Source organism: Monopterus albus, unplaced genomic scaffold, assembly GCF_001952655.1.
Source record: "Monopterus albus unplaced genomic scaffold, M_albus_1.0 scaffold442.1, whole genome shotgun sequence".
NCBI classification, from domain to species: Eukaryota; Metazoa; Chordata; class Actinopteri; order Synbranchiformes; family Synbranchidae; genus Monopterus; species Monopterus albus.
In genome coordinates this window covers 141,715-156,719 of record NW_018128322.1, presented here as the reverse complement: position 1 = coordinate 156,719, position 15,005 = coordinate 141,715, and the positions used below count along the sequence as shown (strand labels likewise).

Genomic DNA, 15,005 nt, shown 5'->3' with positions numbered 1-15,005 from the left:
TCTACAACTGTAGCCCATGTCATGCAGACGTCTGTATGTGGTGGTTCTTGATGCACTGACACCAGCCTCAGTCCACTCCTTATGAAGCTCCCCCAGATTTCTGAATCGCCCTTGCTTGACAATCCTCTCAAGGCTGCGGTCATCCCTGTCACTTTTGCACCTTTTCCGGCCACATTCTTCCCTTCTTCTTAACACTCTGTTAATATACTTTGATACTGCGTTCTGTGAGCATCCAGCTTCTTTTGCAATTGCCTTTTGAGACTTTTCCTCCTTATGGAGGGTGTCAATGATGGTCGTCTGCACAACCGTCAAGTCAGCAGTCTTCCCCATGATTCTGAAGCCTACTAAGCCAGACTGAGACAATTTCAAGGCTGAGGAAACCTTTGCAGGTGTTTTGCATTAATTAGCTGACTAGAATGGGACACAGGGAGCCTACAATGTTGAACTTTGTCATGATATTCTAATTTTGTGAAATACTGGATTTGGGTTTTTTTTGTCTTTAATCCATAATCATCAAAATTGAAACAAATAAAGGCTTGAAATATTTCACTTTGTGTGCAGTGAACTAATATAACATACAAGTTTCACTTTTTGAAACAAATTATTGAAATAAATGGACTTTCCCTCGATATTCTAATTTTTTGGCACATACCTGTACAGGATGCATGTAAAAAAGTATGTCCAGGCTGTGCATAAGGAAAGAACAAGATGGTCGGCTTCAAATGATGGAATGGCAGCACATTGTCCAAACCTCCCAGGTGAAGAGTGAAAACAAGGCAACCTTCCAACTTGCTGTCTGCCCCAACAATATCTGATGTTAATTGTAAAAGAAATGTGTTGGGCTGTTGAATTACATAAATAACAGCTGGGAAAATGCAGGTGTTTTTAAACTTTCGATTAGTAGTGTAGTTAAAAATGTGTAGAAAGAAAGATATCGGTTCTTTTTACTTGATGTACATAAAATCCTGAGATGACACACTCCGGTGCAGTAGGTGGCGGCAGAAACCTTATGTCGGTTTGCGATCCGCCGTTAACACTAGAGGAGAAGAAGAGGAACTACGACTAGAGGAGAGGAAGAGGACGTGTTTCGCACTTGCCAAAGTAACAATTGGATTTGTACGTATTCAGAAACAGTCGTTTGCCTGTGCTTGTTAGCTAGTGCTGATGTTAGCGTAACGTTGGTTCAGGTATGTCCTCCCACAGTAGCGCTGCCGCGGGGATTCACGTTCTTCTTTTAAAACTTCACGAGTCGCTTTCAGACGAAGATGCTCGAGCTGCAGCTTTGAAATGCCACGATATTGTGCGTGACCTGGGACAAGAGTGGCTTCCAACGCCGAACGAGAGTGAACTTGGTAAGAGACACGGAAGTCCGTCAAATCCTCCCGTAGGTTTCTCCTCGGGACCATGTCCGTGTCAGACTCCTTTAGTTTGGCAGTTTAGTGTTTGCAGTCTGCAGGACGAGGAGCTCTGTGGATTTTAGAAGCAACTCATCACTTAGTTGTGCAGAAAACGGGGTGTTTCAGTAACGTCTGCAGCCTATTCAGTTGTATGATATGAGCCGCCAGAACGCCCAGTGAAACACAGTATAAACCCCAACGGAGTCTCTGAGGACGCTCACAGATCTCTGCGAGTCTCTGAGGACGCTCAAGGTTTCCATCAGAACCTTACTGAGCTGTGGCGCCCGCACGTTACGTCCTGTAGTACAGTGGTCCCCAACCTTTTTATCACTGCGGACCGGTCAACGCTTGACAATTTTACCGGGGGGGTTACGTAGATTGTTTATATTGTAAATATGTAAATATAATAATAAACGTGAATCCACTGTGTACTCGTATGCAACTTTATTAGCAGCTTCCTCGTAACATTGCGCCAACAACATAACATGAGTATAAAGTCTCAAAGTCTCTAGTAACATCCTCCCTGCCCCCTAAATAAATCATTAAAAAATTCACGTGGAAAAATAAATAAATAACAAGAACCAGCAATTCCACATTTCTTTCTCTATTATCTAAACCGCTTCACACAGATAGGATGTCGGAAATGGCAACAGGGTTTTCAGTGCTGTGGTGGCGATCTCGGTATTTTTAATCCAGAACACCGGCAGAGTTGTTGTCTCGAACATACTTTTAAGGCCGCCGACATTTACGATCTCCAGCAGTTGATCTTCTTCTTGCACAGACCTGCTGGATTCACCTGGTTTGTTGACAAATGGGTTGCGGATCCCTTCCTTGGCAGTTCGTGGGTCCTTTGTGGCTGGGGAGTAGCGCTCGAACTCTTTTAAAAGCAAAGACATGTGATCGTGCACCAGCTGGGAGAATGAAGGCTCTGGCTCAGTCTCACCCAAAATCCCCGCTAATGTTTGAAACATGTCCAAAATGCCTCTGTTGACGCGCCGTCCCCACAAATCCAGTTTGGCTTTAAATGCAGCTACTTTATCTGTCAACTTGAAGACAGTTGTCATTTTCCCCTGAAGTGACAGATTGAGTTCATTGAGCAGGCTGAATATGTCGCACAAGTAAGCCAGTTTTGGCTCAAGTGACTGAGATGTAACCGAGAGAATGCGGTCATTTTTCAAAATAAAAGATCGTTCAGACTCAGATAATAAATAAAACGGAAATAATTAATGATTTCTTGTGCGGCCCGGTACCAATTGATCCACGGACCGGTACCGGTCCGCGGCCCGGGGGTTGGGGACCACTGCTGTAGTAGGCACCAAACCACCTGCTGCAGAGCACTGCTGCGGGCGCTTGTGGTCCACAGCAGTAGTGCTGGCATACCAGACAGCAATGCAGCTGGTCAAGATGCTCTTGACAATGCAGCTGTAGAAGTTGCAAAGGAGCCTAGGTGACATGCCAAACCTCCTCAGCCTCCTCAGGAGGCTTGGAGTGTCCAAATGAGGTCCTCACTGATGTGGACACCCAGGTATTTGAAGCTGCTCACCCTCTCCACTTCGAGCCCCCAGATGAACAGTCGCTGATAAGATCTTCTCTCCCTCATGTCCACTATCATCTCATTACACATTAATGAATGTATAATTGTGCACACTACAGCCAGTTTCTGCTAATAAATCCTTATCGAGCCTATAGACTGCACTCTAAAGCACAAATTCTTCTCTTATGCTTCCCCTGACTGCCCAACTGCTGTTTTCAGCCTAGTGTCTAGATGCCAGCGGCGCAGTAACAGAAGCTTTAATATTGTACATGTCATGTATGTCATTATTTTTTAAATTCACTGGTATTCTGCAGACTGTTACGTTGGTATCATGATGAATGCACTGCATTGTAAGGAGAAGGGCAACAACTTTTATTGTCTTTTGATCTAGTAGCTATTTTCCCAATTAAGTGACTAGGTGTGCAGACTATAAAATGTTCAACTTATTTTGTCTGACCAACTGTATAAACCCCTGTTATATATAACAAAGAAAATGAGTAGTGATGTCCAATTGACACCATGACACCTGTATCGAACCACTTCATCATTTGTATCGAGCATTCGTTGATTCATTCAAAGGCTCGGTTTAGTACCATCTGGTGGCGAAATAGTATGCAGGAGAACAATGTCTGAACTAGAGAAATGCATTTCCTGTCGAAAATACGTGTGGATGCTGTGTGCCGAAGGATCGCTCTGAAAATGCTGAACATTTTGACACCTGTAAGGTGTATCTACCTGAAAGTATGCTGAAGTACAATTTCCCGTTATTTTGAATGGGGGAAAATTTTCAAAATAAAGCTAAATATTTCAGAAGTGTGAAGTGTAAAAAAATTCTGAGTCGAAGCATGAATGTCCTGAGAGAGCTGAACATTATGCTAACTGAAGTAGCTAAAAGTATGCTGAAATCTTCCCATTCATTTGAATCAGGGAAAACTTTCAAAATAAAGCTAAATATTTCAAAGGTATAAGGTTTACAAAAATCCTGAAGAGAAGCATGAATGTTCTTGAAGAACTGAACATTTTGATAGCCAAAAATATGCTGAAGTAGGATATTCCCATTCACTTGAATGGGGCAAGATTTTCAGAATAAAGCTAAATATTTCAAAGGTATAAGGTTTACAAAAATCCTGAAGAGAAGCATGAATGTCCTTGAGGAGCTGAACATTTTGATAGCCAAAAATATGCTGAAGTAGGATATTCCCATTCACTTGAATGGGGCAAGATTTTCAGAATAAAGCTAAATATTTCAAAGGTATAAGGTTTACAAAAATCCTGAAGAGAAGCATGAATGTCCTTGAGGAGCTGAACATTTTGATAGCCAAAAATATGCTGAAGTAGGATATTCCCATTCACTTGAATGGGGCAAGATTTTCAGAATAAAGCTAAATATTTCAAAGGTATAAGGTTTACAAAAATCCTGAAGAGAAGCATGAATGTCCTTGAGGAGCTGAACATTTTGATAGCCAAAAATATGCTGAAGTAGGATATTCCCATTCACTTGAATGGGGCAAGATTTTCAGAATAAAGCTAAATATTTCAAAGGTATAAGGTTTACAAAAATCCTGAAGAGAAGCATGAATGTCCTTGAGGAGCTGAACATTTTGATAGCCAAAAATATGCTGAAGTAGGATATTCCCATTCACTTGAATGGGGCAAGATTTTCAGAATAAAGCTAAATATTTCAAAGGTATAAGGTTTACAAAAATCCTGAAGAGAAGCATGAATGTCCTTGAGGAGCTGAACATTTTGATAGCCAAAAATATGCTGAAGTAGGATATTCCCATTCACTTGAATGGGGCAAGATTTTCAGAATAAAGCTAAATATTTCAAAGGTATAAGGTTTACAAAAATCCTGAAGAGAAGCATGAATGTCCTTGAGGAGCTGAACATTTTGATACCTGAAATAGCTGAAAGAATGCTGAAGTAGAATTTCCCCATTCATTTGAATGGGCAAAATTTTGCTGAAAGACACTAAATAGTTTAAAAAGTATAAAGGTTAGAAACAAGAAAAATAATAGCATAAATGTCCTTAAAAAGCTGAACATGTCGATACCTGAATGGTTTTCATAGCTGAAAGTATGCTGAAAAAATTGTGCCAAAAATCGGATGGAAGAAACCAGAATAATAAGAATAACTAGAAAACTGCATTTCCTGTCGAAAATGCATGTGTGGATGCGAATTGCTGAAAGATCGCCCTGAATATGCTGAAGACTTTGAGTTCCATGAATGAGACCCCACTTAAATAAACTATGACTTCAAATATTAACCCTTATGACAATTTCATCTATAATTGAAATATTTATAGTTTATAGTAGTAGTGCATACGCATCCACACAATAATAAAAGAGCCGGAAGGAGCTTTGGTTTAAAAGAGCCGGAAGGAGCTTTGTACAAAAACAGAGCTTATACCAACCAAGTGATAAAATTGTATAGGCATTATGGTTCAGGGTCTTTCATACTTCGTCTGCCTGCGTGCAGGTCGGAGGTGGAAGAGATCTGGACGTGTAATGTTAATTTTACCTGTGATCCTTTGAATAAACCAGCACGGTTATTTTTTATATATCCAAGTGGTCCGCTTCATCTCTCTGAGTTCCTGGTTAAAAGGACTGGGTAATATCTTTCAACCCTCAAAACAGTGGAGATGACAGTGGCCTTCAGGAAGAACCCTCCCACCTTACTGCCACTCACCATACTTGGCAGCACTGTATCAGCAGTAAAGATTGATTGTAGACTTGAAGACCGATTTTTGGTTGATAAATGAAATGGTTGATTATCAAATTAGTTGGTATTTAATTTTCTGATGATCAGCAAATCGATTAATCAACCTAATTGTTGCAATTCTAGTAAGAATTATGTAATAATAATTAGGGATTGGATGATGTGACTTTTTCTTGATACGATTTGATGCACGATGTATTGTATATGATTTGATTCAGTCACGATACAGTTAAAAATTCAGTAACACAAATGTATGACTAGCTGCCGGAGTACTGATGATTTATTCCTCTGGTTTTCCCCTTTTCTACCACTGGTTTGATTCTGTAAAGAACAACCAGAAATATGTACTTATGATCTGTTAGGCTATTGTATTTACAAAAAACATAAATTCACTGGTTTTTGGAGACCTCATGATACAGTGGTGTGAAAAAGTATTTGCCCCCTTACTGATTTCTTATCTTTTTGCATGTTTGTCACACTGTAATGTTTCAGATCATCAAACAAATTTAAATATTAGTCAAAGATAACACAAGTAAACACATCATGCAGTTTTTAAATGAAGGTTTTTATTATTAAGGGAAAACAAAATCCAAAACTACAAAGCCCTGTGTGAATAAGTGTTTGCCCCCTAAACCTAATAACTGGTTGGGCCACCCTTAGCAGCAACAACTGCAATCAAGCGTTTTCGATAACTTGCCATGAGTCTTTTACAGCGCTGTGGAGGAATTTTGGCCCACTCATCTTTGCAGAATTGTTGTAAGTCAGCCACATTGGAGGGTTTTCGGGCATGAACTGCCTTTTTAAGGTCATGCCACAGCATCTCAATTGGATTCAGGTCAGGACTTTGACTAGGCCACTCCAAAGTCTTCATTTTGTTTTTCTTCAGCCATTCAGAAGTGGACTTGCTGGTGTGCTTTGGATCATTGTCCTGCTGCAGAACCCAAGTTCGCTTCAGCTTGAGGTCACAAACGGATGGCCGGACATTCTCCTTCAGGATATTTTGGTACACAGCAGAATTCATGGTTCCATTTATCACAGCAAGTCTTCCAGGGGCTGAAGCAGCAAAACAGCCCCAGACCATCCCACTACCACCACCATATTTTACTGTTGGTATGATGTTCTTTTTCTGAAATGCGGTGTTACTTTTACGCCACACATAATGGGACACACACCTTCCAAAAAGTTCAACTTTTGTCTCGTCTGTCCACAGAGTATTATCCCAAAAGTCTTGGGGATCATCAAGATGTTTTCTGGCAAAACTGAGATGAGCCTTTATGTTCTTTTTGCTCAGCAGTGGTTTTCGTCTTGGAACTCTGCCATGCAAACCATTTTTGCCCAGTCTCTTTCTTATGGTGGAGTGATGAACACTCACCTTAACTGAGGCAAGTGAGGCCTGCAGTTCTTTGGATGTTGTTGTGGGGTCTTTTGTGACCTCTTGGATGAGTTGTCGCTGCGCTCTTGGGGTAATTTTGGTCGGCTGGCCACTCCTGGGAAGGTTCTCCACTGTTCCATGTTTTCGCCATTTGTGGATAATGGCTCTCACTGTGGTTCGCTGCAGTCCCAAAGCTTTAGAAATGGCTTTATAACCTTTTCCGGACTGATAGAGCTCAATTATTCTCTTTCTCATTTGGTTTTGAATTTCTTTGGATCTCAGCATGATGTCTAGCTTTTGAGGATCTTTTGGTCTACTTCACTTTGTCAGGCAGGTCCTATTTAAGTGATTTCTTGATTGCGAACAGGTGTGGCAGTAATCGGGCATGGGTGTGGCTAGAGAAATTGAACTGAGGGGCGATAAACCAGAGTTAAGTTATGTTTTGACAGGGGGGCGAACATTTCTTCACACAGGGCTATGTAGTTTTGGATTTTGTTTTGCCTTAATAATAAAAACCTTCATTTAAAAACTGCATGATGTGTTTACTTGTGTTATCGTTGACTAATATTTAAATTTGTTTGATGATCTGAAACATTACAGTGTGACAAACATGCAAAAAGATAAGAAATCAGTAAGGGGGCAAATACTTTTTCACACCACTGTATATATTACTAGACAAAACAATACATATTGTGACATTTTTGTATATATTGAATTTTAATATATTGTCCCATCCCAAATAATAAATATTAAAAATGTCATATAATTCTGTCTTTGCCTCCTGAAGCTTTACAGACTTCCTTATTGCTCTCCAAAGACTACGGACTGCTCAGCTTCCTCAGGAAGTCCATGCAGTTAGATGAGGTAGGTGTAAAGAACAGTCAACAAATGATAATCCAGAACCCTGAAAAGTTTTTATTTGAGACAAACGTCTGTCTTCCAGCTCCGGGACACCAGAGTGGAGATCATATGTTTTTTAGAGGCATTCTTGGACAGGGTTTCACCAGGAGTCAAAGGCTGGGAGAAGACTTATGCCATTGACATACGAGTAAGTTCTGTTGTTCTACAAAGATAAATGTTTAGGATTTTATACAATTAAATACCAGTTAGACACCGGTTGTGTACAATGGAAAGTGAAACCTTTCAAGTTAGAGCTAAAGAGAATTACATATAACGATGTGTTCATGTACTCAAGGTAAAACTAGGACTGACTAGTTCATAACTAGTCTCACTGGCTGCTTCTCATTGACTTATCTTATTTCAAATTGCTCTTTGAGTGACTTGGGAATTGTTCTGGTCCTCCATCGTGGACGATGTTTTAGTTCCCTTATTTCAGAGGATTGAAGAGTGAGGAGGCTGCATGGTGGAGGCATGAGCAAGGACACAAGCGACCCTCTTTGGTGGAAAACCTTTATTAAGCTCATAAAAATGACATGCTCATCGTAACCTGGACAGTTATAGTTACATAATGAATGTATGACCAGAATATGAATAAATAATGATGTGATGTTTAATTAAAAATAAGGGTTGTTCCAGTGTCTGAGCAGTAGCTTTACAGATCGGGATGGATTTGTTCACAATAGTCAAAGCACACACATTATGACACAGTCCACAAAATAATTATGATGTTTGTTCTCTCAATTGTTTCCACTGCAGGACACTTGCATCGCTGTCTACACAAAGGATAAAGTAGCTAAATGCAGGACTCCAGTGCTGGAGCTGCTTATTAAGGTTGGTCTCTGGTTCATTTTGTTTAACATAAGCCCAGTTTGCTCGGTGAGCACCGAGAGCTGCCCACGGCCTGAGAGAAGCCCCCTTTCCACCGCCTGGGACTGGCTCAGCCTGACTTGACTCTACTCACCTTATTTGCTTTTATATCAGTCAAATGTTGGGGATAGTACTTGGTACTATTTTTGCTATCACCTCTGTTGCGGGTGCAGGCGAGCTGAGGTGATACCAAACATAAACACTGAAGACCAGTTGGTCTGAGAAATTCATCACTACTTTGTGGCGATCTTGCTACTGACAAACCCGGAAGTTTAAATGTGATGACACCAGTTGCTTGTTCTTCATTCTTTTGTAATAGTAGGTGACACTTCTCTCATGTGTTTTACAGAGGGTAAAGTTTATGGTGACAGAGGCCGCAAGCCATTGTTACCAACTGTTACATTACGTGAACCGCCACGTCGGACGTCTTTTCTGATAGCCTGTAGGTTACTGAACATGACGAGGGCGATGCTACAGCTCTGCCTGCTAAGTAGAGCTGGCTGGTTTGTCAGTGGGGTGTTACTAGGATTGATTGGCCACATATCTGACAACTTGATTGTTATTTTCTTGCTATAAAAATTAATAAAATGGTATAGTAACACTCCTAAGATGAACACTGTAACCGCCTTGAGCCTGCTCTGTAGGGATGGTTTCTGTTATAGACGGTGTCGGAAGTCTACCACTTCCTCATCGGATTCCAGATGATGGACAGAATATTCAGTCACAGAATATCACAAAATACCAAAGTGCACTTATTATAATTACCTTTATTCACAGATGCGCATCTGGAGATCACAGGCAGCAGCAGCCAAGATCTGATCTGATCTTTCTAACATTGTGTATTATATACTATTCTTCCCGCCTCCTTACATTCCTTAGGATGCAGCTGAGATCAATCAACACTCAACCAAAGTTCTATCCCACCATACACAGTGCTTCTCTCATGACAGTTAAGTCTTCCTCCCTAAAACCAAGGTACTTTTTCTGTGATCAAAGGCACACATACACATAATGATTACATGAACACTCAGTAATGCTGAGAAAGTTAAAACTTGTCCTTATCAGTTCATTAAATGTAAAACAGTGGAGTGTAGCCAGACATCTTATGTCCACTGATTTCAATCATTCTGCTCCTTCCTGTGACTCCCTCCATGTGAAGCAGTGCTGAGCATCACTCTCATGAGCACATCACAGTGTTTAGAGTGGATACACATTGTAGTTAATTAAAACATGGTTAAAGGTTACATTCTTGTTCAGTTCAGTTATAAAACAGTGCTCATACTTCAAACTCAGTGAAAGTTACATTCCATTTAAGTGCATAAGACTATATTGGTGCTTTCAGTTACAGTGTCTTCAAACAGTCTAATACAGCGTAACCATGGTAACTGCCCTGGAGCAGCAGCTCCTCAAAAGCACACACCATGTAGTGAAGGCTATACATGGAGACTTTCCCCATAAGTACATAAGTGAACATACTATGACCAAATGAAGGCCACACTTTTATTTCCAAAACAGTGTCATATTAAGATAAGGATTTCCAAACAGTGCTTGTGCTGTAATCATATAGCAACCTTAATATTCCATATAGTGTATAAAGATACTAGTGTTTTCTACAATATACATTCTTGTGTGCACAGTGAAGTGTTAATGCCTGAAGTTGCAATGTCTCACACAGTTAATATCTAACAACGGACCTTCCTCTTCATGAGGTCGTGGGAGAGTCTCGCTGAGATCAGAATCAGAATCAGTTTTATTGGCCAGGTGTGATGGGCACATGAGGAATTTGACTCTGGTACATCAGCTCTCAATGTGCAAACAGTAAAAGAGCATAAGGTTGTGTAATACAACAAAATAAGCAGTATTGACAGCAACAAACAGTGCAAACAATGCAGAATAAGCAGCACAGACAGTAAACAATGCAGACAACAAAGGAATGTTCATTGAAATGAGATAAATAGGGATAAAAATAGAGTACTTAAAACCAGAGACCTGTACGAGACTGTATAATCAGTACAATGTATATATACAGGTATTTCACTGAGGGTTATTGTTCAATCATACCGTCGTTGGTTAAGTGTTCATCAGAGTGACAGCCCCCCTTACCACCCCCTCCAAGGAAAGCCCAGAGCTGAGTACCTACGGCAAAATCTGAAATAATAACATAAAACAATGGCATGTAAGCTGATTCTTCATTGAAGTGGTCTTATATGTAAGCTGCTATGTGAAAGCTGAGTATTCATTGCAATTATAGCATTTTTCAGACAAAAACGTGGAAAATGTCTAAACAACATGTAGCAAACAATCATTGGTTAATCATAACATTTGCAGGAGGAATCCATTATGCTGGAGACTAAAGATCTTCTTCCAGTATCACACATTTATCACAAAATTCTACCCAGTAATCAAAATCAATCACACCTATGAGTCCACACCACCTACGTGTATGCAAGAATATATGTGGGTATGTGTTAACCCTTACCAATAGTATGAAGAGAGGTCACGATCTTCTTTCCCGTCTGAGGGGTCTTCTTCAATCTCAGACTCACTGGGCTCAGTCAGTGAGATCATGGGCATAGTTTCTCATGGAGATTGGTATAGGCAGGAGTCAATGGGTCAGCAAAGTAACTGCTGCCACAAAAGATGTAAGCAAAGAAACCACAAAATTTTTCCACTTGCCAAAAATTTTATCAAACCAATCATCTATGTAATTTTTAATTCTTGAATGGTCAGCCATCTCTTCTGATAAGATTTTTAACCCTGTCAGGGCCCTAGCAATGGAGCCATCAGGAGAAGTGTTATTAGGAATGTGCTGTAAGTACAACACTGTTGCCCAATCATAGCACAAACGCCCCCTTTTTCAGCCAGAATGAAGTCTAATGCCAATCTGTTCTGATACGGCATAAGAGAAGTGGCTGCCAGTTGCTCCTGAAACCCATCAAATAAATCTCTGGTGAGATTAGTGAGATTAGTAAAATTAGTAAGACTTTGAACATTAAAACGGACATAGAACAGTATACAAATGTATTTATCAAACTGTCTTAATTGCTCTTGCTGTGGCCACCCAGAGCAGTCAAGAATGTCAAATGCATCTACCATTAAAGTGGAAGTTTTACCCAAATTAAAAACCAACTCTGGTGGAACCAGGACATTACCTCTTTTCTCATGGTGTATGTGGGACCTTGTTTCCCACCAAAATATGTGTATCACTATAACTAGGCTAATGAGGCCCAGTACACAGAGAACCATACCAGGACAACTGCCTAAACTTGCCGGACTAGGCATTTTGTCTCCTGTCCCTGTCAACGTTTTTGGTCTCTGATAAATATTATACTAGTATAGATCCTCTTCTAACTGTGGCTCTGTTTTTACAGGATTGTATATCAACTGAGGCAATGAGCTTCTTAAATCAGCCCTGACCTCATTCACTGTCTGTCCAGTGGATCCTCAGCTGGAGAACAATGTGTCTTATGGATCCAGTTACTTAACTTGTTCTCAGTGAGCCACAGTTTAACACAGTGTGTGTGTGGTAGCTACCGCTACCCTATAAGGGTGAAGTTTATGCACTTTTTGATAGACCCAGCTGTCCACTGCAACTGGTGTTGTTTCCTAAGGTTGGTCCCTGCACAGGATTTCAATAACCAGTTCAAAGACACTCATCACCACGTTGTTCAATCATCTGACATACTCACTCATGTCAGCATGCTGCAAAAGAAGAGGTGTTGAATTTTTAGGAATAACAGTTAGAGGACAGGGCATCTTCCTCCCTGTCAGGATTTCATGTGGGCTTACATTAAGCGTTGCATTCGGAGTGGACCTGAGGTTGAACAATACACTAGGTAGAGCTTCAACCCAGGTTAAGTTAGTGTCTGCGCAGACTTTCGCGATCCCTTCTTTTATAGTTCTGTTTGCACGCTCAACAAGCCCTTGAGAGGCTGCATGATAGACAGCCCCAAACTTATGTTTTATCCCAAACATCTGCTCAACCAGACGAAGATCAACGTTTGAAGAGGGGTTGTTCCATTATCAGATCTGATAATCTCAGGTACCCCAAACCGGGGGATCACTTCCCTAGTGAGCCACTTCATTACCTCTTTACCTGTCTCTGTTTTCGTGGGTACAGCCTCTACCCATTTGGAAACTGGATCCACACAGACAAGTAAATATTGTTTTCCTTCAACTCTTTAGTCAGCTCCAGTATCTGTGAAATCAACAACAATCTCTTTCCAGGGAGCATCAGGAACTGGAAATCCCCCTAGCTCCACCTTCAGCGCGGCTCTGGGGTTGAACTGATTACGTCTCACATGTTGCAACAAAGTACTTGGTGATATCCCTCAAATGCGGATGCCACCAATTTTGAGATCAGACTATTTATCTTGGAGCTCGCTCAGTGTCTTCTGCCATGCGCCTCTTGACACAGCAAACTAAGTAGTCCTGCCGGGGCTACTATTTTTACCTTCGTGGTTTCTCCACAGTCCTGTCTGATCCTTAGACACCCCTTTGCCTAGCCACACCTGCTTTTCAGTAGGAGCAGCTTTATTCTCTATTTCCCTAATAGTCTGCAAGCTCAGCTCTTTCTCACAAACATGACCCCCTTCTGCAGAGTCTTGAATCATCTGTTTAGCTCCCTGAGCTGGACCTTCTGGTTCCTGAGTGCCTGTCCTAGGCTCTTTAAACTCTGACCCCTTAGGTCTGGATCCTGTCTGTACTGAGCTTCCAAAGCTCTGACCCCTTAGGTCCTGGATCCATTTCTGTACTGAGCATCCAAAGCTCTGACCTCGTTGGTCCAGGATCCATTTCCGTACTGAGCTTCCAAAGCTCTGACCCCTTAGGTCTTGGATCCCTTTCATAGCTCCCTGAGCTACCTGATATCCAGCTGCTACCTTGGCAGCCAAATCAGCTGCATTATTACCTCTGTTTATCAGATTCTTTGTTTTCTGATGTCCCTTGCACTTAATAATTGCCACCTGCTTTGGTAGCAACAATGCTTGCTCTAATTCCAGTAACTGCTGCAAGTGTTTTACCGGATAACCAGATGAAATCACAAAACCTTCTCTTCTCCAGTGGCACAAGTCTACATATACTGCCTGTATTGCGTACGCAGAATCTGTGTAGATATGTACAACTTTGTCTTTTGACAACCGACATGCCTCTATAAGAGCAATTGGCTCAGCCATCTGGGCTGAACTTGGCTGTGGAATCACATCAACTTGCAGTATTCTTAAGCCACCTGTTGTGTCCTCGACCACAGCGTATGAAGCAACTAGACTGCCAGTGGCAGTCTGATGACTGTGACCATCGCAGTACAGTGTAACCTCTGCATTAGGTAGTGGTTCCTTATGCAGGTTCTCATGCAGTCTCATCTCTGTGTCTTTTTTCTTCACGCAATCATGATCTTGCTCAGCGACCATCTGCATAACCATGTTTGTTCCCTCACTTGTAAACTGTATGTGAGCCTGGTTCAATAACTGTTGTAAGTTCCGGGTCCTATGTGCAGACAGTGTGAAAGCTTTGGAATCCAGAAATGCCCCGACACCATGTGTGGTGTGTACAACAGTTTGATAACCCACTGTGATATGTGAGGTTTTCAGTATCGCTCGACCGATTGCAGCAACATGTCTCACACAAGTTGGATGTCTCTTCTCAACAGTGTCCAACTTAGAACTGTAGTACATCGACACCTTTCGGTTGTGTCCTCTACTTCCTTCCCCCTTTTGAACTAGGATGGCATTCACAGTGCCGTCCTTTTCATCAACATCCAAATAAAAAGGCTGGGAGTAGTCAGGTGCATGCGAAGCACATGCGTGTGCCAAGGCCTGTTTTATGGCAACAAAAGCCTCCTTTGCTTGTGGAGTCCACAACAGAGTAGAACCATAGTTCTTGTAGCCCGCCTCTGTAAGCATGGCATGGAGAGGTGCCACAAGGCTGGTGAAATCGGGCACAAAATTCTTGCTATAATTAACAAGCCCTAAGAACTGCATCATGGTCTTTAACAGTGGTGGGCTTAGAATGTGAGAGAATATCAGCTTTCTGTGACTCAGTCATATGCAGGCCAGAAGCAGACACCACACATCCCAGAAAGGAGACTCGAGGTCTCCCAATCTGCAGTTTGTCCTTGGAGACCTTGAAGCCATTTCGGGCTAAATGTGACAGCAAGGATCCAGTGGCTGTCATAATGGTTTCTGAGTCAGGGGCCCCTAACCAAAAGTCAACAACATAA

At 41.4% G+C, this 15,005-nt stretch overlaps 1 protein-coding gene across 1 annotated transcript in view; it reads left to right on the top strand.

Moving 5' to 3' along the window:
• The first annotated feature begins 1,040 nt into the window (after positions 1–1,040).
• The window catches only part of prkdc (protein kinase, DNA-activated, catalytic subunit), a 139,607-nt gene continuing 125,642 nt past the window's right edge, over positions 1,041–15,005 (top strand). The window contains exons 1-4 of the mRNA XM_020587171.1: positions 1,041–1,352; positions 7,809–7,885; positions 7,965–8,069; positions 8,678–8,752. Of these exons, the coding sequence (XP_020442827.1) occupies positions 1,190–1,352; positions 7,809–7,885; positions 7,965–8,069; positions 8,678–8,752 (420 nt within the window). The 5' untranslated portion in view covers positions 1,041–1,189. The remainder of the gene's footprint in view (positions 1,353–7,808; positions 7,886–7,964; positions 8,070–8,677; positions 8,753–15,005) is intronic.